The following is a 25,731-nucleotide window of genomic DNA, read 5'->3' as shown; positions in this document are numbered from 1 at the left end:
GCACAATGATGTAAGGATATATAACGGGTATAAGCAATGCCATACTTTGCAGTAAGGACATATAGCATAACAAAATAATTAATAGGCGATGAAGTTTTTTTTTTGTAAATGTTGATCATTTAAAAAAAAGTAATAATAAACCAGTAACATATCCAAATTAATCTGAATATGCCGTTAAAACATCTGCAATGGATGACAATAATTAAGGCATATTGTAGACAGTATAAATTGTTTTACAAGGGAAAAAAACTTTTAATAATACTAATAATGCCACGGAACCCTGTTCAGTTTCCAGGTTTATGTAGCAAGAAAATATGGTGACAGAACAACCATATAGTACAGGGTACACTGAGGTTGTTCCGTAAAACACTGACTAAAAAGAAAAGAAAAGACTGATCCTTATACGCACATGATCAAAAGACGCAATATTCCAACAAGAACAAGAACATAATAGCATTACAGCATAACAATAAAATAGGATAGAGAAGAGGAGATTTTTGTAATTTGATGCAGCCGGATAGATGAACTAACATAATGCATCTGTTTCGTATGAGTGCGACTGATGCGATGACTGTCTTTATTAAAGCATTTACAATTTCATGCAATTTCAAAATTAGTCATGTACGTGCTTTGTTCAATCAACAGTCGGGTAACAGTTTAGTGTTGTTGTATAACGCGTTTGCATCGTGTTCGTAATGTTACTAATAAAATGGTCTCTAAATACAAATTTGCATAAATCAGTGCCGACATTATTGAAGGAAAACTGAATAGAGTTTATGAATAGGCTATATAGGGACTAGGGAGGAGAGAATTTTAAATAAAGACTATTAAAAGAAGAAAGGAAGAAAATTAAATAAGTGACGCAAGAGCGAGTGTTTCTTGGACTGTTAATTTATTCCAACTGATTTCAAGAGACATTTACAAGGACTTTAATTTTAATGGTTAATCTCCATTTCTTGATTCAAAAGCGACAAAAACCAGAATTCATGAACAGGCCCTATAACATTAAAAAAAAAAGATGCGGATCACAAAAGTACGCATAAAAAAATATATGCGACTTCCCGAAACTGATTATTCGAATTTTTCCACCACTACCACTATTAAATTTGGAGATATTAAACGAAAAACAAAACAAACTAAACAAAACAGAACAATACCAATATCATAGGAATCATACTGCACAAATGCCGTGGAAGTACTGTTAATCAATTGCATTCAATACAAACTCTGTGCGTTTTATAAATCCATTCAATCAGAGACATTCTATTCATTGAGTAAACCGAGATTACTCACTCACATAGGTGCCGATGTTTCAGTGCTGTTTTGTCTTTATGTCGACTTGTCTGGAACCGCTACATGCATTAACACACACACACGATTTAGCAAGCTACACACGTTAGTACACACAAATCTGCACCCCGTTTTAAGATGTCAACACTGTACTGACTGTACTGAGCCACTGAATGAGCCCTCCCACTGATGTAAATCAGGTAATATTAAGTTTAACGAGTGTAATTTGTAAGAATAGACGGCATGGCAGTGCAATTTCCCTTCTCTTTACCAAGAGCAGTTTTTGTAGTCTAGAATGATTTTCTCGCATTTTATTGGGCGTTGTGCGACGAAATCAAGTCATGTACCACACAGTGCACTTCCTCCCGCTCCCTCCCTTCACTTGCTTGCCTTGCATACGGTATGTGTGACTGGCCTGGCCAACTCGTTCGCGTAGCGTACACTGTAGCTGTAACTTTTGTTACATGCAATCGTGCACTTTTGTTACATGCAATCGTGCATGCATGGAGCAGAGGATTTGAATGGGTGAGTGAGTGCACCTTTCCAATGGGTTGTGCCCGGCTTGCAGGCTGGTATGTCTGTGCAAAGACTGCTAGTCAATGAACTTTAGTGTTGGGACAATACCGAGAAGATGAGTGATGTTGCTGTCGAGGTAATATCAGTGAATAGCTTCGAGTCCAAGCTCAATGATCACTGGAAGCAGAAACATTAACAAACAAATTTTGTCCAGATTGCATATCCCCAAACTGATACCATGTGGATTCATCACATGGATCTCGGGCTCAGGATTGAATCCTTTGAATGGCCCTCTAACAGTTAACCTGTTACAAGTTTTCAACTTACTGCATACTGGGCGTCATCGTAGGTAATTCAGGTAATTCAGGTAAGTAAGAGTCAGTGGTTGTAATCAAATTCAAAACTTCCTCGCTCAGATGTCATTTAATACTGTAATTAACATGTTAATTGTTATCTATGCCTTGCTCATACGCACATCACCTTTTCCCACCTGCTTGATTCATACATACATAGGGTCAGTGGTGTGTCGTCTAGGTTTCTAGGTCTACTCTGGAGTCGAGATCAATCAGTCACACAGCCCACCGTGTGATCGCAGATCAACAGGATGCAATCGATCAGTATCAGGAGGTCAGCCCGGGAGCCACCCAAGGTGACTGGCCTCTCTCCCAAGGAGGGTCCTCCTGGCACCAAGCTGACCATCAGGGGAGAAAACCTTGGCCTGAATGCAAAGGATCTCTTTAGTGAGTATACATAGATCTTACGTAATATCAATTTAAGGAAGTTTTTATGTGATCCTGTGATGCTGTTCATCCCGAGCAGTGGAAACCCAGTTTGACTTAAAATTAATGATCATGATGATGAGCATCATATGATATCATTCATTGCAATTTTATTTTGAGTGACAGAAATGCAAGCAAGCACCACATCCCCATTTGACCTCCATAGGGCTTCCTGTGTCCAAGGTATCAGTATGAAGATCTGTTCCATGTGCATTGGCTTTTGTGATAGCCATCTCCAATCCTGAAAGAAATATTTAAATCATTCTCCATCCATGTTTCTCCCATTATTAGGAATAAACTGCCATCAAATGTGCAACTGACATTTATTTGTGTGTGTTTAAATACAGCTGTATATAAATTATTTATCATGCCGTGAAAATCAAAGCAAATATCTGACTTGAATAACATTTGTATGATAGCCATTAAGAAAGGAGAAGCAGATAAAATGCTAGAAAGAATGGAAACTTATAATACTTGGGACAGAATAGTATACATTATGCACATTCTAAATTGTATCTCCTAATAAGATGTGACGGTGTGTGGTGTGAATGTCACTCTTCTCGCTGAGTGGATATCTCCCAGCAAGATCATCTGTAGGACGACCAACTGCAAGGGTCCTGGCGATGTCGTCGTGACAACCAAATCGGCCGGAGTGGGCACGTCGACCATTAAGTTCAGAGGGCTACAATTTTTGCCAAGTAAGTTTTCAAAACTTTGTGCAGTCAACTCTGCAACAACCTAATCTATTTGGACTATAGTAAGCTCTGATTTAGGCAGTATCCAAGTTACATTGACTCAGACTTTTCATAATTTAGTGTGAGAATTTATGCTGAGGCAGAATATTCAGCTCTATTAGACACTGTTTTGTTTTGTTTTGTTTTGGAGTTGACTGTGATGCATTTAAAAATTAATGAAACATTTCTCTTTGTTTCAAGAGTTGTCATATCTGGAAAGAAATATGAATTCAGTGTAAACAAGTGAATGTAGTGGCAGAATTAAAAATTAGTCCATGTGATTATTTTTTTTCTTGTCCCTCGGTTACATTGTTATGCCAGGTACATGTCATCTTTGTCAGATCACCTGAATATTAGCTACCATGTCATAATTTCTTCTTTTTATCCTCGCCAGAAAATGCAGTGATGGAGAGCAAATATTGTCATAAAGGGTGTCATAAAATGGCTACATTAAACTCAAATCTGATGTGCTTTATAACTTGAGATTTTATTAATGATTTTAAAGAAGAACACAAAACATATGATTTATTTCACCAAAGTTTGCATTTGGCTATGGAAAAGAAGCAGAACACTAGATGGATTCTTCTCTGGCTGGTTTATCTCCCATAGATGCCCTCCAGGAATCTGCCATCTGGGTGGATGAGTCCTCGCTATTTGAAAGGAGACTGAATAGCATCAGTCGGCCCTCTTCCCCACTTCAGGTCGGCCGAGAGGACCCCCTGGGCCTACCAATGGAACACACCCCGTAAGCATCATACTGTCGTAGCAGCTCATTGTTTCACTGACAATGCTGGGTTTTTTTCAGGGTCCAGCAAAGGAAGAGTCTGTCATAAATATTGATAGCCTTGTATGGGAATCTTTGAGAGATGAAGCATTCTATTTACAGTGAATAGTTCATTAAATTAGCTTTCTGTCATACATTGCTGACATTCCAAACTGACACATGATTCTTACCTCTTTCACAAAAAGTGCACATTTGAATGTGTTCAAATGCAATCAGTTTACCATCTTATGTATGTACTCTTTCATGCAATAAGAAAGCATTCTGTCTTCTGCTATGAATTGAAGGAATTTGTATTCAACAATGCACCTTTTGAACGCATTATATTAGATTTGCATGAATCGCACATGATTTTATATGATTTCGGTCACGTTGATTTCTGACATTGAATCTCCTGTCATTTCTTAGCCTTTTGTCAAGGCCCTCTCACTGTAATGGGCGAGCAAAGCGAGCCCAGAACAGCGCGACGGCGCGAGGGCTTTTTGAGATCTGCTTCACATATTATTATTCATGACATGTGAACCCTACTGAATATTCATATTAACGGGTTCGACCGATGGAATGGCGTGCTCCTGACATCCTCAGCCTTGGTGTTGTCATGCCTGTTCGCATGCATCACTGACCACCCGTGGAGGTCTGTGGCCTGCATTCGCTGTATTCAAATCAGTTTCGAGCAGACAGACACGCTTATTGGTCGACATATGCTCCCGAAATTGGGGAGCAAAAGTCGGTAATTCAAAGGGCTAACAAGGATGCAAAGCAGATCTCAAAAGGCCCTCGCGCAACCCCACTCAGCTGGGCTCTCTTCACCATACAGCGAGAGGGCCTTGACAAGAGGCTAGTCATTTCTGTGCCCCATGAATACAACAACCAAATTTGAAAAGATGACGTAGCATTCACCAATCAATTTAAATGTCATTTTGTCTCCAGGCAAATGTCAGATGACGAAGTTCATCAGATGTTTCCCCAAGGTATGTTTATTTATGTAGACATCTATTTTACAAGTGAAATATAGAAGCTTTTTGTGAGCAGACATATTACTTCAGAACATAGCTCTGAGTTTGATTCTACCTTTTCACTATTTAGAACCTTTACCAATGAATTCAAGCTTGATGTAATTCCATGTCTCATTTGCATCATTTATTGGTTTTATCTGTCAAGGTTTGTCTGTGTGATTAAGTGCCAAATAATTGTCAATGTCTTTATTAGGTGTAGTTTGTCTTCAAAGAGAGACCACAACCTGTCAGATACAACATGTAGTTGTGTGACAAAATTTTTCGTGCAGTAATTTTTATTTAATTTTTTTTAACCATACTAATGGAAGAGGGTCATTTCCATAAGGACAGAGGGAGTTAAAGCTCTGATAATGAGTGCTCCTTATGATGATTCTCTGTTCCTTTTCTCATTCTGTCAACCAGGAAGCAGCAACTTAGCTCACAGGAACTTTGAGCCAGCCTTATTCCTGATTGAGAGTCACAGTAGCACAAGGTAATTCACATTTATAAGGTGCATAATAATTGTCATAAATCCTCTATGTACATGACACAGCATATACAATCATCAATACTTGAACAGGTAACTTATCAGTGTCTTCTTGAAAAAAAAATCAAAGGATGATATGCTTCTGATTGAAAGAGATAATGAATTCCAAAGAGTAGGAGCTGATGATGTGAAGGATAGGTTATCATATGTTTGTGTTTTTGCAGGATAGACTGATAAAATGTTGAGATGATGATCGAAGAGTTTGTGCTGGAATGTGATGGTAAATAAGTTCTGTAATGTATGAAGGAGATGATGTGTAGGATTTCACTGTGCATTTTTACAAGGAAGGAATAATAATAAGTAGGTAGGTTTGGTTTTATACAGCCACATAATGTAGGTTTGTTTTTATTCAGGCATATAGTATTTACAAGTAAGTTGTTTACTAGGTGTACAAGCATATCGTATGTTCATTTGTGTATGTATTTATTGTATGTGTATGTAGGAGCTTATGTCTGCATTCATACAGTATGTTAACCATGTTCTCCTTCTACAGTTTTTCGGACCTAAAGAAGGGCCTGGAACATTTGAAGAGACAGTCATCCGGTCTGAAAACTGAAGGACCTCAGACATTCATCAAATCCAACCTTGGTACCTTCATGAACTGTCAGGATATTCTTGCCAGTAAGTTCTTTGTTGTACTTTTTATTTTTCAAGTTACTTAGTAGATGAAATAAAGTAGTTACAGAGACTCAATTTCAAAGGGACACAATATGAAGTAAAAGAAGACCATAAAAAGTAGTTGCTTCTTGCGCCTTGCATGTCACAACCTGTTTCAATTTGTCTGCTTGGAAAATTATGATAAATGTTTGTATGTAATAGTTCGTTTTCTTCAAATGGCAGTAGACATAGGAAGAGACACATTGTAATTTGTATTCCTCATGCATCTTCCCTAAATGAAGAGGAGTATAAATCTTCTTTGGTCACAAATGTGTATGTATGTCACATATTAGGAATAATTTCTGAATCTGTTTTTCTGAGGAGAAATGTAAATCAGTATCAATTTGGCAGCAACAGTGAAAATGTTATACAAAGAGAAAGGCTATTTTCTTGTGGCGTGTCGATTCTATTCAACAGACATTGAGTACCTACAGGACACACTAGATCTTCAGTACTAAGGTGCAACATCATACAATTAAGCAATATAAGTTAGTGACATTTGTTCCCTTACTGTTTAGTACATACAAGAAAGTTTATAGTCCTGTAAATACAAGAATATTTGTCTCATGTTACCCACAGCTATCCACGGAGACTTGTGCAGGCATGAGAATATAGGCGAGAGGATGCCCCTGTCTGCAGGAGAAGAAGTGACGGAGGTCGACGACAAGGAGAACGATGATGAAGAGACAGGGGTGAACGGGGAAGGGGACAAGCCGGAAGAACCCATCGCCACCCTTCAAAAGATCGAGGACTTTCTCGTCAGTAAGTAAACATCGGTATACTGTATACGCCATATATTTCGCGAGTCTAAATTTTTCGCGAATCGGGAATTCCCGACAATTTCGCGAGTGGTTAAATTCGCAATCGTGGAGTCCTGCACTGAACGGAGAAATGTACACGCGTATGTCACATCCACATCGGGATCAGTCAATATTTTCGCGTGTTTTTAATTTCGCGAATAGCACCGAACTCGCAAAATTCGCGAAAATAAAAACCTCGCAAACTATTCGGCGTATACAGTATTATCAAGTTCAATGGTCAGTGCAGGCTTGTTGGACAGGTGTCATTAATGTATACATGTACTGTATATGGCTTATATTTCGCTGGGTTTTTATTTTCGCAAAATTTTGTGAGTCGGGTGCCATTCAGGAATTGAACAGCACATGAAAGTGTAAACTCTGATGCCAACATACAACATTTTAAATGTAACATACAACTGTACACACATATATTTCTTCATTTCTTCGTTGACATGTATAGAAATGGTATGTTACAGAGAAATAGTCATAGTCATAGTCAAGTTTTTAGGTAAATCATTGGTTCTGTTTTGTTGCCTGTCTCTTCATCCATTTCTCACTTCTTTTTCTCCTCTTTCTCTCACCCCTGTCTCCCACTCAACAACAGAGGGCAATGAGAATGCCAAAAAGATTTTCCAGAGTGTGCTTCACCGCAAGGATCGCGCAGACTCGACGAGAAACGCCCTCAATGTCCTGAACCGCTTCAAGTTCCTCTTCCATCTTCCCATCACCATTGAGAGGAATATCAAGAAGGTACGTCCATCTGTTGGTCTGTCCATCTGTCTGTCTGTACCTGTTTTTCTAGAAAAAGTGTTTGTATTGATGGTTACTGGGTTGTGAGTTGCATACATACGGACTTACATGTTTTTCTCACTTTGAATATAAAATGCATCCATGTGTATTCTATCATTTTTGCACATGAAATGATCTCCACTATGAAAGCATATTGTTATGTAGGTTCTGATGATTTTTTTTTTTTGCGCAATGTTCAGATCAGTCAATGCCAATATCATTCTCAGTCTATTTCTTGTTCTCAGTTATGCACTCTTTATCTTTCTCCAATAAAATAATCTATTTTTATCCCTCTATCTTTTTCTATGGTATGTTTAAAAGCAGTTTTTGACATTTAATTTTCATTGGTAAATAGTCTGTCCACAACATTTCACTTTGCAAGTCATTCTGTCTGTTGTAGATTCATAAATCTCACAAGATGTGATCTTAAACACTCATAATATCGTTAGATTCCAAGCCATTATACCATTACATGAAATCGCAACTATGGAACAAGGATACACGCATTTGTGCAACAGTAGACATGAAAGAGCGACTGGAAGGTCACTAAGTGAAGCAAATTAATATCGCATGAAATGTTGCTTAATAACATGCCAGTGGAGTCTTTAGGATGTTACAAACAGCATGCCCTTTCTCATATGCACCTGGCCAGTGTCAGCATTGACTGTCAAACTGTCATGTGTGGCTTGCTTCCGTGCAGGGTGACTATGAAGTGGTGATCAATGACTACGAGAGAGCTCGTCAACTGTTCTCAAGCACAGAGGTGACAGCTTTCAAGAAAGGTTGGTCTGTACACTGCAATATGCTATGTACTGAAAATTTCAAAGAGCAAGATGTCTATTTTTCTTTTACCCATATGAGATGGTATTACGCTTTTCAATAGCCAATAGTTGGTTCTCAGCCTCTAGATAATTTGTGTGTGGAATTTAACCTGTTGAGGACAGGCTGATTGTGCTACAGAGAACGCATTTTCCCATAGACACTTGTATGAGTATGCTTGGGACTCGTCCTCAATGGGTTAATGTGCTGTTCCTAATTCAAGGAACACATTGCCTTCAGAAACTGGTTGTGCCTGTTAATAACGTAGTGGAATTGTAACATTTTAAAGTTAAAGGTTAATGTTCTAATCATATTCCTCCTTGACCAAAGTGGTCCTGACAATTCAAGGAGAATTTAATGCTGTGATAGCAAAAGTTGATATGGGAAGATGACTGGCCAAGTGACAAAATTTTGTCAGCAGGACCTGCAAAATCCTGCTTCATAAAATTGGACTATTTTTATATAGCACAACAGTTTGATTTATTAAGATATTATTTGCTATTCATGTCAACAGTTTATGATGAGGTTGAGAACAGGATAAGAGACTTGCAAGTGCAGTTGCATGAGAAGCTGATGGAACTCCCTACACCCCTGGAAGACCAAAAGAGATACATCAGGTACGTCCCCTTTGCTAGCCTCCCATATGAGATGCGGATCATTTGTATTAGAATATAATTCCATTTTTTTATGAATCAGTGATTTTAGTCACAACCACATATTCAAATTGGCAAAGGTGATGATGTCATCAACGGGCATGTTTCCTGTTGAGCTGTGCTCAAGTCCTTACCTAATTCTCGGTGTTGACATGACATCAATAAGAATATCATATCACTTACTTCAAGTTCTAGTAGTGTCACAATAACTAGCAATAGCGAGCTTTAGATCTGTTATGCAAACGCAAAGATGAAAGTGATTAGGCAAAAGTGACTGTTCTGCACATGTGGAGACAGCTGTTTCCATTGTCCAACCCCTGAGACTGTGTCATCTTGGTGTTTGCGTCACAGATCTAAAGCTTGCTAATGATGACCCGTAGAGCAAAAAACTTGATTTTAGTGCAATTCTGGTGTACAAATCAATGGAAAACTTGTGAAGTGGTGACATGATTACCTTATCCAATTTCTGTGCATGTATTAAAAACATTTAAAACTTTGAAATTACAATTTTGGAATTGATAGTGTCATTGCATGGTGTTTCTTCCAGATACCTTGTGGAGCTGGGTGCTCCTGGGGACCCAGCCTGGGAGTGCATCGTCAATGAGCAGAAGTGGATTCTCAAGCTGCTGAGTGACTGCAAGGATGAGCACATTCTCATAGGTATACCATTTTCATTTTATTTTATTTCATGTCATTTCATTCATATATTTCATTTCACTACAATAATTTCATTTTGTGTCAGTCCATTCCATACTATTCCGTTTCATTTTATTTCATTTCATAGCATTTTATTTTATGTTCATATCATTCTATTTCATTTCTTTCAATTCTGTACCATTTCATTCAAATCCATGCAGTTTCATCTGTTTCGTTTTGTCTCATTCCATTCTTTCTATACGATTACATGTCATTTCCCATCTTTTCATTTCACTATGAGTTTGAAAGGCTACAATATGAGCTGGTGTTTCTTACAATTGGATGTTGTGGTACTTTTAACAAGCTTTTTTTTTAGCAAACTTTGTAAAACTTTCCCTGTGCCTATGAATTTCTTGTTCTGCATGTTGAGGACTGTTTAGCCTCTATACACACATGTCTTTAAATTGCTCTGTTTCAAGTACTTTTCATATATGGGTTATTTTTGCATGCACAACAGAGTAAAAGTGATCCATTCTCACTTAATCTAATCTTTTAAGTGGTAATGCAGTCTTTGTTGCAGGCTTTCAGTCCCTATCTGGCCGTACAACAAGAACCCTTATTTTTATGTCACTTCGACTTTGAAATTGAAAGCCGTATCAATGATTGTGATATTGTGACTGCAATGGATATGATTTCTTTGGGCTATTTTGTTGCAAAATGGGGTCAATATTACCAAGGAGATGTATGTATAGCCAAGGAGACTTTTTTGAGATGATGTTATTTCTGTTTGTTTGTTTTGTCTGTACTGTCTGTCTGTAGACCAAAAAGGAGGTGAAACTCTAGAGCCCCCATCTCATGCTGCAAAGGTCAGAGGTCATCGTCGGAACTTCTCAGGTATTGTTATAAGCTCATCTATATTCCTGACATTGACTTTTCATTATAATGATTGTAGTATCCCCCCCAAAAAAAAAAAAAAAAAAAAAAAAAATAGATAAATAAATAAATAAATAAATAAATAAATAAATAAATAAAATAAAATAAAATTAAGAAAAAATAGATAAATAAATTTAAAAAAATCTAAGCAGTGCAAAATATCAGAACTTGTGACAGTATTGGGTGCATCATATTATGTGTCTTTTACATATCACCATGCTATCTGTGTCAAAATTCAGGGCTCAACACTGACTTTTTCCTCTGGTGGCCTGCTTGCGTCACTGAAATCTTTAAGTCTGACATTTTGGTGGCTAGAAAAAGGAATGTAGTGGCTTTAAATGAGTGCAAACATAGCAATCCATTTTGAATTTTAGTTGCCGATTGAGCCATCATTTTCAAAATTTGGTTGGCTCAACATCAGTTGTAAGTGGCCCCGGGCCACTGCTAATGTCCAGTTTTGCATAATTTTTATTATTGCTCTCTTTTTTTTCTTTTGCAGAAAGAGAATTCCTATGTATCCTGTCAGTATTAATCTAAAGGTTTTGATATTCTTTTCTCGATATTATTACCATTCACAGGCTCAGGTATCCAGATCAAATTCACAGCACCTGATTCCACAAGTGAGTTTATTGTAAAATTCATCATTGAAGTAGTATTAGCCTTGCATTATGCAAGTACTGAGCCATTGGTTCATAAGGGCTTTTGTTGTTATGTAGTAATATGCAGCTGTAAAAGTTTATTTTATTTTGTATATTTGTGACTGCATGAAAAAGTTTCCACAACTTTAATTTTCATTAGAAAGTTACAATATCATCAAACACACAAACAGCATACCATAATTTGAAGTTGATCTTAACTTTAATGATCAACTTCAGTTGTTTGAGAAACAACTCCCTGGATAAACAGGGTTTCAAATAATTCATTTACCTTCATTCACCATCACAAAGCTTGGTCAGTTTTATAGATATGTGATGTAACTTGGGTAAAACGATATTGTGCATAGTTATTGACCTTTCTCCACCCCCCCCCCCCCTCTCTCTCTCTCTGGTGACAGTGGAGGCTAGATTCTCCGCCCCTCAGCAGGTCATGTTCCTGGAAGAGCTGGCTGACAACCTTCTCATGACCTTCCCTGAACTCTGGCGACTGGGGCAGTCCTACTTCAATGCATCAGTGGTGTCTGAGGTGATCATCCTTATCTTTGATTATTGCAGGAATTTATTTTTGCCAAGAAATAGAAGTTTATTTCTGTCTTCTTCTTTTTTTTCATTTACAGGTTAAAATTTAGTGGATGCAAAAGTTTCAGTTGCAATGCAGTAGAAGCATTATGATATCCTTAAGCTTGAAAGTGTTGTTTTAGCATTTATAGTACCGATCTTATCATTCTTTTGTACAGCATAAAACAACAAATAAAATGTTAGTATGTCTATGCATAGTTTTAGCATGTTGTAGTTCTGTAATTATTTGTTAAGACTTTCATAAAACCAGATTTGATGTTATACACCAAGTTAGCTTGAATTTGTCAGCATTTCCATCATATCTTCACATGATATTCGAGAAGGGACTTGTATGAGGCACAATGAAATTAAAGTATATTTCCTCTCTGTTGCAAATCATTGCCCTAATATATATATATATATATTTATATATATATTTAGTGAGAGCTAGTTTGATGAAACTTTACAGGCTGTGAAGCGATGATTTGTAATTGATACATAATTTTCCTTTATTTCTTTATTATTCATTCAACAGGCTGGCGGAAAGGGCATGACTGTGGATACATCCAAAGAAACAATCTTTAAGGTAGGTAAAGTTTTTTCACACTTTGCCGTGCTTGGAAAGTAATCATGAAATAATCTGCGTCAGTTTGGAAACTATTGGAATGTGTATTATAAAGATTGGACTGCTTTCAGGGCGCCTGTTGATTTTATTGGCCTGAGGGTCATGGCATGGAGTTGGGATCCTGAGGGACAATAATATCAACAGTGTCTTGAATAAAAGCAATCAATATCTTGTTTTATATTCCATACAAAATTGTGAATAAATTTTACATAGATTTTTTCAATGCTAAAATATTCAACCCCCTATCTCATCAATTTGTGAAGTGTTTACATGTATGAATATGATAGCACAAATCATTCTGGTATTCTTTTTCTGCCTGTTTTTTAGCATTATTCAGTGCTTCTATTTAATTGCTGTGTTAATTTTGTTGTTGTTTGGTGTGATTTTTTTGTTTATTCATGTATTTGTTTGTTTCTCTAGACTATGATGACAAAGATCACCAGCTACTTTGCGGACCTGGTGAGGGCAGCATTCCTACCCGATTCTCTGGAGAAGAAGGATGAGAAAGAGAGAGCCAGTCTGGGAGTTTGGATAGACAGCAAGCACGACATGGGGGCAGGGGCGTGGCTGCCACAGTGTGTCCGCAATATCAGGTGACAATCTCATTTTTTTTTTCTTGGTGATGGTCTATTCTTGTTCTTGTCTATTAGTTAGTCATCATTGTACATCAAGCGTTGTTTAAAGGCATGTGTGAACTCTGTGCAGACTGCACACTGACGTAAAAAACTTTAGTTAAACTGGCCCCTTTGGATTAATACATGCTAACAGACTTTTTGACACCATTCTTCTAAGAAACATAAACAGGAGAGCTTGGTATGTGAAGGCAGTGCACACATCTTAAATGGAGTGCACCTGCGCAATGACTTCACAGCCTCAGTGGACTATTTCAAATGTTTGTGTAATATATCTATAAACTTCATTGGTAAGTTTTACTACACACTTTGATAGACAGGAAGAATCAAAGGACAGAACCTTTGGAAGATACGAGTGTTGTGATTTTTTTTTTTCTGATTTTTTGTTTTGATTTTTCCCTTTTTTTCAACAGACCATTTCTTTTTTGGTATAGATAATCTTACAGACAGAATCTTCAAAAAATATAGGCATTGTGATTTTTTTCTCTCATTTCTTTTCTGATTTCCAACCCTAATTAACCCCCCCCCCCCCACCACCACCACCATCCTACAGCCCCTGTGTTCACAGTGTGAACATACTCTGATGCACCTCTTTGCATGCTAATTATGTTTCATAATTACGCTGGTAGAAGCTGCTGAAGAGTGTGGACCATGTTATAATTTATTAAGAAACATCCTATGATTTCCCATGTTTTATTGTACAGTAGCTTTTCAGAGTAGCTTTAGAACTTCATCTTCAAAATATCAGAGTGTGGTCCGTCTTGATTCTGAAAGTTGCTTGACCTTTCCAAGTTAAGAATCAATGAAGAACACTCAAAACTGGCATTTTATTATGTTGTTGCCTAATGTTGCCTGGCAAATAATAAACAAAAGAAGCTAAAAATATATCTTGTAGCTTGATGATAAGCAGAGTGGTATTGATTTCTTATTTGTTTGGCATTCACCTGACTGCTGTGTTGATTGGCAGATGCTAGTATCAAAATAATCTACTGCACCTGTTGTTTCAAAAGGCTAGTTACACTGGTATGTTAAAAGCTGCAGAAGTGTGTATGGACCATGTTAAAAGCTATAGAGAAAAAGTAACTTATCCTATAACAGAAACTCCAGTGAACTCTGTAGATTCAGAAAAGTTTCATGACCTTTGCAAGTATGGAATCAGGCAATTCTTTTCCTAACTCTCAAGATCGCCAGTGAAAGAGGTATTACATTTCTTTTCATGGCAGTTGCATTGTGAATAAAAAAAATCAATAAGTGTTGCTTGACAAAAGGCAAGATGAAATCTAACATTCACATCTTGTTTGTTTGGCATTCCACTGGCTTTTGTGTTGATTGGCAGCTATGGCAGGTGTTGTTGAATTTAGTTGTTGAAAAGAAGGGTATGTGCAGAAAATGTTAAAAGCTATAGAGACATGTCATGTGACATAAAATCCAGTGGCTTTTCACTAGAAGGTCATCAGACTTCAAATGTTTGATTGGGTAATTTCATGTTGCTAGTGCTAGTGCTATCTCAGCAATAGCACTGGTAATAAAAGCGAACTGAAACTCAGTCGGTGTTGGGAGGTTGACCTCAGAATTATGACGTATTTCCGGTTGCTGGTGTCGGGCCTGGTGTTGAATGTCATCTGCTGAACCGAGCTCAGCCGTTTGTGTTGGCGATTTATGTGCCTTTTCCCCATTGGCCGACACAACCCCTAGAGATTATCATCTTTGTCATTTCAAGTTCAGTGCTAGTGTTAGCGTTGCTGTGCGAGACCCACATTCATGTCCATGATGTTGTTGGTGCAAAGTCTGTGTTAATGCAGTGGTCGCCCACGTAATGTTCATGAACACTCTAGACATGGTGACATAAATCTCGGCCTGGGAGCAAAATTATGATCGTTGTATTTTGGAGGAGGGCTGAAATATGTGGCATTTTGATCATTTTTTCTCATTATGTGTCTAAAGCTAAGCAGTCACGACTATATTTTTTAGTATAGAGGTGTCTGACTCAAACCAAGTGCCATCACTTTTTTCATCTCCGCGATGCTCGTGAACTTCATGGTGGTTTGGTGCCAACACATAGTGTTTGGGATCGATAATTCTGATCGGTATCATTGCGTTAATCTGACTGTCAATGTTGGAGCTCAATTTAAGGCAGTTGTTTGGTAGATAGCACTAGCACCAGCACCAAACTTGATAACACCTATTGTGGACCCCCTGAGATTCAGAAAGGTTGCATGACCTTTTCATGTGTGGAATCAGTAAATTTTCTTATAAACTGTCAAGACTAGCAGTTGACCAGGATGGAAAAAAAAAAATAGTATTGTATCAATTGACAATAGGCAGTGTGTAATTTACAGTCAGTGTTTTGTTTGTTTGGCATTCCACTGGCCTGTTTGTTAATTGGCAGGTGTTAAAGTATGAATTTACTCTCATACACCTGTTGTTAAAATGCTAATGTTGTTTTGCTGTTTAAAGCTACTGAAGAATATGTGAGTGTGTGCCAACCATGTGAAAAGCTACAGAGTTGAAAATCTGATCACTGGACTTATCTTGCAGTAGCTTATCACAGACTGATGGTTAATAGACTTCAACTGTGTATTAGCAGCATAATTGGATATATACAAATGTGATATGACCCATGGATATGTGACCCATTTTCTTGGAGCTTAACACTATTGTTAGATGCAAAGTGTAGGTAGAAGGCCAATATTTTCTCTCAGTGTATACACTGTAGATAGGACTGATATGCAAAGTTATTGCTTTTGTTTGACAGTTTTTGTGCTTGACATATTACATGCTCCAAATCCTTAAATATGAAATTCTGCTGCAAGTCATCAATGCTACAATGTAGTCGTTGAAGCCAGCTTATTGACTCTTTTATTTCAAATGATTTCAAATGAAATTGTCTGGGTGTTGTGACAAATGGCATTAATTATGATGTACCAATTGCTATAGAGTACCAAATTGTGATGTCATAGCCAGTCATTGCCATGGAAACTGGTTCTGCACAACCTCACCTAGCCCAAATACTTTATCCACCATATATTTAGCAAGTCTAAATTGTCGCAAATCGGGACTTCCCGACAATTTCTCGAGCGGTTAAATTCGCGATTGTGGAGTACAATACTCTCTGAACAGAGAAATGTATGTGTGCATGTCACATTCAAGTCAGGATCAGAGTTAGTATTTTCGCATATTTTTATTCGCAAATAGCTACCGATTCGCGAAATTCGCAAAAATACAAACATCACGAAATATTCGGCATATTAATATCTGTGAACACTATTGTTGCCACCATGCTAACATGTGGCTCCAACCCAAACTACCAAACAAAAGACTGTGACATCATCACCTCGGTACTCTATACAGCCTGATCTAATTCTTGGAGTTTACCATGTTACAGAATTATTCATTTATCTGACTCAGTTGCTGTCTGTTTCAGGTCTGTGCTAAGCTCACTGATGAATCTAGAAGTACCTTCATCCTCCCTTGAAGTTCTCCAGTCTCTCCTAGCAGACCTCCGTGTCCACTGCATGATCACCCTCTTCAAGGAAGCCACTGAAGGTGAGAAATGAAGCAGCGACATATACAGTATCTCATGCAAATTCTCCTGAAATGAAATTCTTTTTTTTGTGTGTGAGATCCCTACATAGTCTTGGTATCTGCTGGGGGAAAAAAATAATAGCAGAGAAAGACCAGCCTGTCGAGCAAAATATATTGCATGCGATCTTTAAAGAAATGTGAATGGTAAGAAAAAAAAATGTAGTTTGGAGACTGTGAGGACTATCATTTTGTTCTCAGGTCAGATGTTTTCATATTAGAAAATGATCATAACATTTTACTCACAGTCTTTGCTGTGAATAGTTACAACCGACTATAAGAAAGAGGGTCTAATGGAATGACAAGACCCCCCCCCCCCCCAAAAAAAAGACACACACACATCGATAGCATGACTACCCCTTCACCATGAAATAAACTGAAGCTGTTACTGAAGATTGCCACAACTTTGCCCGATGCTCATATACCATCTCACACCCATAAACTCTGGTCCATAGCAACCTGAGATGCTCCTAAATATGTTTTAAAGCACATAGTCAAATTCATCACCCAATCCTGGGCCTTTTGTGAATAAGGAATTTCTGTGCATGCTTTCTCCCTTTCTCAGACATCAAGGCACTACATGGGCGTGAGACATGGGTTCTACAAATGGACGAACATGGTGGAATCACAACATTGGTAAGTCTAATTGATGCCTCCAAATCTTGGAACAAGAGTCATCATCAGGAGTCCACTGGAGATATTGGCAGTTTGTTATTTTCAGATTTCTTATATCATCAACATCTGCCGATTGGTGATGTACTCATATTGAATGATATATTTACTCCACTGCTGGCATACATTCTTCAATATGCAGGGGAAAGTTTTTCTTCCTCGTCCATAACACTTAAGGGAAGGCAACTTTCTTGTGGAACCAAAATAAAATGCACTACACACAACATACACAAACACAAAATCCAGGAAAATGTCGAAGAAATATGAAATGCTGCAATGTGTAATCTAAAGTGTAAGTTATCTAGACTGTTGAGTTGACGTTAAAGACTTGACGATGTATAGGCACCATCCATTTTTTAATAACTGGCGATTCCATTATTATGACTGTGTGCATGTATTGCCATCTCTGCATTGGTTATTATCCTATGTGAATGAATGATATCACAGTGTTAAAGATGTGTGATGTGCATGAAATCTGAATAGAAGACACGTACCATATTTGATACAATTGTGAAGAAAATTGGTTGTGAGCAAGTGCTGGTGTTGATGTTGTGATGAGGCAATGTTTTTGTCCTCCTTCTCTGTTTTAGCCCACTCTGTTTGAAAGCCTTGTCATAGACACTCTACAGCATCTCAAAGAGGTGATTAGCTGCAACAGTCAGGGTGAGAAAAAGGTGAGCTTATATGACTTTGCTGAATTTTATCCATAAACAAAGCATTATAGCCTTGTTTGCTGGATTTTTTACAGGGTCATGGTACACTGAAGAAACTTTTTCAAAAATGCATCATTAAAAATGTGACTGTGTGAACAGCGAATAATACAGGAAATCAAAGAGAACCATGTGAAGAAAATGGGGGAAGAAGTATGGAGTGTCAGACAATGTAGCAATTTCTGGGTGACTCTAAGGCAGATACTTATTACACCTGAAATTCCACAGTTTGATTGAAAGTCTGCATTTTTGCATGCATGCAGATGTACTATTAAACTAAAGTACTCGATTCTCTGTCAACTAAATAGTCTGGTTATTTCTGTCATGTGTGAAATTCTGAGATGAAATACCAGCAGTTTGATCTATTGAAAGCAAAACAATTACCTGCAGATATTTTGCAGTAGCAGTCTATAATTGGCATTTGGAGAAGAAAACAACCATAGTCTTTGGAAAGAAAATATGTCTTTCTGGAAATGCTGCGTTTTGGCTTTGTTCATTAACATATCAGAGAACATGCCCTATGTAAAACAAGTAGCTGACTTTATCCTGTTCTGACACATGCTCATTCTTCTTCTCTTCACAATGTAATCAAGAAATATGAAAACAATGGTCACAATTTTGTTTGTTTGTTTGTTTGTTTGCTTGTTTTTTGGCATGTTCAGATATTTGATAACCGGCATGTAGAGAGACAGACAGTGGATCTTGCTTCAGAGATGTTGATGGTAAGATAACCTCCTTTTGTAACAATATACCTGGTTGATATTCTTTATGATTTTTATGTCCAAGTCCACTCAGTTTTAAATTAGATCTTTCAGTAGAATGTGATTGCCCATAGTCACTGCAAGGACCTGTGATAGTATACTGTATACGCCATATATTTAGCGAGTCTAAATTTTTGTGCATCGAGACTTCCCGATGATTTCGCGAGTAGTTGAATTTGCGATCATGGAGTCCTGTACTGAATGGAGAAATGTATACGTTGTGTGTATGTATACGTATATGTAAAATAAAAACCTCACGGAATATTTGGCGTATGCAGTATTCATGTGATATAATTATGAAAGTTACATGATTTACTAAATTGATACACTGAATTACTACATTGAATCAACTCAAGTTATGCTTAGACATATCAGAAATGAATTATAACCAGTCACATATTTGACATTTTTAAGGGTTGAATGTATCAGTTCACACTAGATATGCAACTGATTTTGCCTTACTTCAACCAAAACATAATAGTTGGACTTTGATTTCATTTAAGTAGAAGCAAACAAAGAAATAATAGGATACTCTTCTGCAGGAAATCAGGAAATGTGTCTCTGTTCCAGTGTTCTGTCCTCTGATTTTGCTTGGAGACCTTACTAGAAACACTATTACTCTTGGCTGCATCACATTGTATTCATTCTGCAGGGATTTGCTTCATGCTTAGAGCAGCTGGCATACCTTGATGATGATCATATGGACACACAAAAGCTATTAAGGTGTGTATTCTGTGCCAATACAATAGTTTTTGAAGATGTATATCATCTAAACTTCAGTAAAAATGAAAATGAATAAGACATTTTCCTGAGAAATCAAGTATGGCAATCAACTTTTAATTTATTGCACAAAAATGTATGCATGGTAATTAAAAAAGTGAATGTTAGATGAATAAGCCCAAATATACCAAATTCTGAGTATAGCGGCTTTCAGGCATTTGCAACATCACCAAATGATAATATTTCAGTCATAGTGTAATATTATTCACATCCATTATTCTGATAGCATGTCATTTACATTTATAATCATAAAGCTGTTAACGGACTTGCAATGTGGTAAAGATCATCAGGTACAATAAATTTTGGTTATCGTAAGTTTGTTTACTCTTTGCTCTGTGATGTATATAGCCTTACCATGATTAGTGTGCTATGTTCGTATCTTTTTTTTCATCAGTATCCCTCTCTCTCTCTGTCTGTCTATCTTTCTATTCGTCAATCGATTTGTATTTATGCATGAATATATGGATGGAAGAAAAATAATGCAAGTCGATTTACAATGTACACACTGGTCTGTACCCCATGTAAGATGGATTCAAAGTGTGCATAAATCACAGAAGATGACGATGTATCCATATATGTATTATGTGTTTGTCCCCCCAGGTTATCAGAGGCAGCCATAAGAACACCTGAATCTCTGTTCCAGTCTCCTGAAGACAGCATTCCTTCTATGGTATGATTGTTATATTTATTATTACTAGGCATTTAGATAAACTATACATAGTTCAACTACATCAATATGCTTACAAAAGACAATGGTATGATCGTTCTTCATAACTGGGGGACTAGTGTTTATGATAATTCACAGGAACTTAGCCGATCTCTTTTTTTCTTTTCTTGTTTGTTTGTTGTTGTTGTTGTGGTTGTTGGTTGTTTGTTTGTTTGTTTGCAAGTAGCCCTACAAATTCATGAGCTATGTATCATTCTGTACACAAGCTACCATCTTGCTTTCCCAAGTTTAGAATCGAAAGGGCTAAAACACTTAATTGATTGATGGAACTAAACATGCTCTTGATTCTCAAGTGGCAATGTTGCGCCTTTGTTTGTCATCTACAGGAGCAGTGTCTCGTGATAGTGTTGAGCAACTGTAGCCATGTCTCACAACATGTCATCCCAAATTTGATGGAGCAATTCAAGAGGCTTGGCTATCCCAGCACCCACGAGATCGATAACGTAAGTCTGTCTCTGCAAGCTCAAGTGTCATCTTACGACAGAAGTCAGGCTTCTACCAGCCTTTAGCAATTTGTGGGCAAGCTGTTGTCCACCCCTGTGGATTTTTTTTTTCAAGCCAAGTGGTGACAGGTGTCATTTTGTGGAATAAACTCACTATCAAAAGTAGGGCTCAAGATGCAGTATGCATTTGTGACTCCCATTTGTCAAATTTACATTGATTTGTATGCCATTTAATTTTGGTTGTGGGGACTTTGATAATTTCAGTGAGTTTATTTTTTCCCTTGCCTTGTTGCGGAACAGAGCTGGTGAATCTAATTTTGGTTTCTGTGAAAAGTGTCTGGCTGAAGTCTTTAAAAAAATGTTGTTCATCTAATCTACTGCTGCATGTATTTGCTTGATGTGAGCCCATCATTTAATAGTTGTAATGTATCCATGCAGTTTTTATGCAATGGAAATGATAGATCCTCAGTTTAAAAAAGGCTTTGATCATATTGTCCAGTGAGATACAGTTGTAGAATTTCTAACTTGTCTGTTTTTCTCTCTGTCTGAGTGCAGCAGTCTCAAGAGGCATATGCCGAGTTGGATGAGAAGATCTTTGAGGCGTACTGTGAGCAGAAAATTGACCCTTTAGTGGGAGCGCTGGAAGTAGGGGTGTATGCAGGCAACTATGACTGGGCTAACTGTCCACAGCCTGTAGGTGAGTGTTGCCTTGTGACACTTGCAGACATTTTCTACTTTTATTATGCAAGAAACTATGACTGGGCTAACTGTCCACAGCCTGTAGGTGAGTGTTGCCTTGTGACACTTGCAGACATTTTCTACTTTTCTTATGCAAGATTAGATGTCGGAAGTGGAGTTATCTATGAATTTGTAAGATTCTGCCACAATCAACCAATTTGCTTGACTTTATGTTTCAGCTGATGTCTTTCAAGCTGTTCTGCAGTGAACAGTGTGACAGTGATGTTGAGTTATTGAGGATGAATTGAAAGCATGTTGTCTTTTTTACTGTTTAGTTTTTAGAATGGCTTGCTTGTGTAATAATAAGGCCTACTATTGACTTTAATGAAAGATCCCATGCCTCCCTTTTTCTTTTTCTAGATGGAACCAAAACGTTTTATAACCGTTTCATATCAAAACACTTATGAGGGATGCCTTTTTTTTGAAACAGGTATATCTGTGTTGATATGTTTTCAGCCTTCCTGTTAACAAATCATCACATCTGTCACAATATCTCACATTTATATACTGTAAAACAATAAATTTTTGCATGCATGAAGCTTTTGCAAATTTTGTGAGGAGTCAAGATTCGGGAAGATAAAGTTCACATGAAAGTTTTTGTCCATACACAATGCATTGAAAGCCAATTTGCGAAAGTCTCGTGCCACGAAAAAGGCTGCTGGCTCTGATTCACGGAAGTTTCATGCCGCAAATATTTCTGGTTGTAAAGTTACATACTATCACACATGACACTCTTTTCCCCCTTCCTCAAGGTGTACGGGCCTTTGTGAAAGACGCCCTCATGAATGCAGTGGCCATCCACGCTGAGATCAACGCCATTGCGCCAGCGTTCATGCTGCGCGTCATGGGAAGAGTGTTGGAGGCGGTAGCGGATGAGATGTCACGCATCATGAGCTGCGTGATGGGTTCATTCAGCAGCAATGGGGCGGTCCAGGCAAGACTGGATATTGGCATGTTGGAGGAGGCAATGTCTCCATACAGGAATGCGGGAACCAGGTGAGGACAATCGTAAACTTGAGTTTATAATGGTGGACAGGAAGTCACCAGTCAAAGCTAAACTTGAGTGTCATGGGGATGGTGACTTTGGAAGGAATGGATTCTTTGTCAGAATTTTGTAAAAGATTTGTGTAAATTGATAACAGATGTATTCTTGGTGAGGATTTTTGATTATGCTAATGCACCTAGAGTCATCAGAAACATTGAGAAAAAAATGTGTATGAATGCTCGAATTCATGCAGCTTAGCGCTTAGTTTGAAATGAATTTATCGATTGTTGCACATATTTAGCATTTGCCTTGTCAATATTTAATCATTTGTGTTCGTGGTTTTTTGTTGTGTGTGTGTGTACGTATGTGAATGTGTGTTTGTTTTCTTTATATGATTAATTTGGAGCCTCTAAAAATGCGAATATGAAATATGGCAAAGGAATATATGTATCTACTGTGTGTTATTAATGTAAAGCAACATTTCGCTCAAGGTAGGATTTCTGCCCTATATCATGATATGGTTCGAATGTTTACCCTCTGCAGTGCATCTTTCATGGAGGCATTGTCGACTGTACCACAGCTGCGAACAGAGGCAGACAAAAAGTGAGTCTCTAGAAATCCTTCATTTTTTTTTTTTTCAAATCTGCATGTATAGAAGTTATATCTTGGAAGCACACTCAAACTAGATAACAGGCAATAATATGCCAATGCTGTATAACAATCACAGTAAGCCAGCAAAATATCCAGCAATTTATATCTCTGCTCTTCTGCACTTTTTCTACAGTAGCATGTCTCCAAGGTCTTGTTATGATGGTACCTCCTGCCCTTTGTGATTGGTGTGCTGTTACAGTACTGTATACGCCGAATATTTTGCGACGTCGTTATTTTCACAAATTTCGCGAGTCAGGTGCTATTTGCGAATATAAAGACTCACACAAATATTGACTCTGATACTGATATGAATGTGATGTGCATGTATACATTTCTCCATTCAGTACTAAACTCCACAATTGTGAATTTGACCACTCGCGAAATCTTTGGGAAGTCCCAATGCGCGAAAATTATATGGCGTATACAGTATATTTTGTGACGTCTTTATTTTCACGAATTTCGTGAGTCAGGTGCTATTTGCAAATATAAAGACTCACACAAATATTGACTCTGATACTGATATGAATGTGACGTGCATGTATACATTTCTCCGTTCAGTACTAAACTCCACAATTGTGAATTTGACCACTCGCGAAATCTTTGGAAAGTCCCAATGCGTGAAAATTATATGGCGTATACAGTATATTTTCGTTTCCAGATCATTGATGATTTCCTCAGGCAAATCGAGAAGATTCAATGCTATACATATCACGCAAAGATTTTCTATGTGTTTATGCCACCATTCATCAGGTTCCCAACCTTGTGCTTGCAAGTTGTTAATTTGTTTATCTTTTGCATTCCCATTCAGTTAACTTTATTAGCATTTGGTTACCCCCTGCCCACCATGTGATTAACAACCTATTAAATACTTGAAGCAATGCTGTGGTCCATCATGAAGGACAGTATGATATTATGGTAGTTGGTGAAATTATATAATACCTGTTATTTAGAGTCAGCTTAAAAGCAAATGTGCCAGTCAATGACTATAGCATAATAATAGGGTTCTACATCATACAAATACTTGCAGTTGGTCCCTTGGGGTTTCACCAAGACTTTGCTTGTCTGCAGCAGCAAGAAACCAATCAAATTGTTCATGTCTGTGGCAGATGCTCTTCAGATATGAAGAGTTTCATCACAAAATGAGCTAGGTGCCATTTTCAGACTTTTTAAAGTAAGTCCATCATTAGGTAGAGTGCAATAAAACCTTTCCAGTGATACCTCACTTGTAATATAACAAGGAATATTCTTATATATATGATACAAAATGTCCTATATTTTCTTATTTTGTTTCTTTTTGGAACTTTTGATAATTGCAAATACCTCAACATAACAAGAATGTATATAGCTCGTTTTGCAATAAAACTCTTCATATTTCCACACATTGTGTTGACAATGACAACATCTGCTTGACTCGACTCTCGTTCTCAAGATCTTTTGTTGTCTAGTTGTTGCTGTTGTTTTGGTGAAGTAATGCCTCATCTCACTCCCCTCCCCCTTCCCCTCCTGTTTCCATGGTTACCCAGACTCCTTGAGGAGCTCCAGGTTAACTTCCGGCGAGACCTCCACTTCCTTCTCACCTGCTTTACAACAGACCAGTAAAATGGACAAATCTTCATCTTTGCAACGTCCCCAGGAGAGACCAACATTGATCTATCCAGTCTGTCATTACCTGCAGCAAGTAGTAGACAAAATATTAATTCCTGAGGCAGTGTCAGGCTTCTACAAGAGTTTCTGCATAAGTCTTGGGAACATTCACAATTTGAGCTCTAAATAGCATCCCATACATGGTATAGCATAAAAAAAAAAAACTCATATTTTCCCTGCAACAGTAAATGTAGTTATCATGATATTCTTGCCTTTATGCCATATAGTTTTGTTCATCATTTTTTTAAATTTAGAATATAGGAGGCTTCTTTGCATGCCTAATATTCGAGGTGATTTTCATTCCACCGTGCATCAAGTTCTTTCTGGGAGTGAGAGGCTACCAATTCAATTGATGTTCAATCAGTATGTTGTGATTTTCATCAGAACTTACTGATCAACATGTCATCGAGTTGGTCCTTTTCGGGGCCACCTCTCAATCCGAGAAAGTATTTGGTGCTCGGTGGATTGGAAACCACGAAGGCTTTTCCTTTCACCATGGAAACTTCCTGAGACTACATGTTATATCTCTCACCTAAATAAAAATGCATAAGGGCTTTGCCAGTTTAAGACATTAAAGAAGTGTCAGATATATCATTTCCATAAACAAGCTTTTTATATCAATTGAAATGTCTTTTCTA

At 37.6% G+C, this 25,731-nt stretch overlaps 1 protein-coding gene and 1 long non-coding RNA gene across 2 annotated transcripts; both read left to right on the top strand.

Annotated features, from left to right (window-relative positions):
- The first annotated feature begins 1,416 nt into the window (after nt 1–1,416).
- Nucleotides 1,417–25,048, top strand: LOC139711240 (exocyst complex component 2-like). The gene is made up of 25 exons (XM_071623156.1): nt 1,417–1,490; nt 2,320–2,546; nt 3,113–3,283; nt 3,929–4,064; nt 5,031–5,071; nt 5,519–5,588; nt 6,136–6,263; nt 6,879–7,061; nt 7,704–7,849; nt 8,589–8,670; nt 9,222–9,324; nt 9,908–10,020; nt 10,816–10,890; nt 11,508–11,549; nt 11,984–12,111; nt 12,679–12,729; nt 13,189–13,361; nt 16,825–16,946; nt 17,548–17,618; nt 18,245–18,328; nt 20,959–21,075; nt 21,631–21,772; nt 22,566–22,809; nt 23,342–23,401; nt 24,973–25,048. The coding sequence occupies exons 2-25, from the start codon at nt 2,411–2,413 to the stop codon at nt 25,046–25,048; spliced, it is 2,694 nt and encodes an 897-aa protein (XP_071479257.1). The 5' UTR covers nt 1,417–1,490; nt 2,320–2,410.
- LOC139711234 (uncharacterized) lies at nt 19,025–20,576 on the top strand. The gene is made up of 3 exons (XR_011709503.1): nt 19,025–19,086; nt 19,778–19,848; nt 20,506–20,576. It is a non-coding gene; the product is annotated as an uncharacterized lncRNA (long non-coding RNA).
- Nucleotides 25,049–25,731: the final 683 nt, after the last annotated feature.

The sequence above is a fragment of the Diadema antillarum genome, unplaced genomic scaffold, assembly GCF_040938485.1.
Source record: "Diadema antillarum isolate AM-2024a unplaced genomic scaffold, OU_Dant_1.0 seq00001629_RagTag, whole genome shotgun sequence".
Lineage (NCBI taxonomy): Eukaryota > Metazoa > Echinodermata > Echinoidea > Diadematoida > Diadematidae > Diadema > Diadema antillarum.
This window is presented reverse-complemented; position numbering and strand designations above follow the sequence as displayed.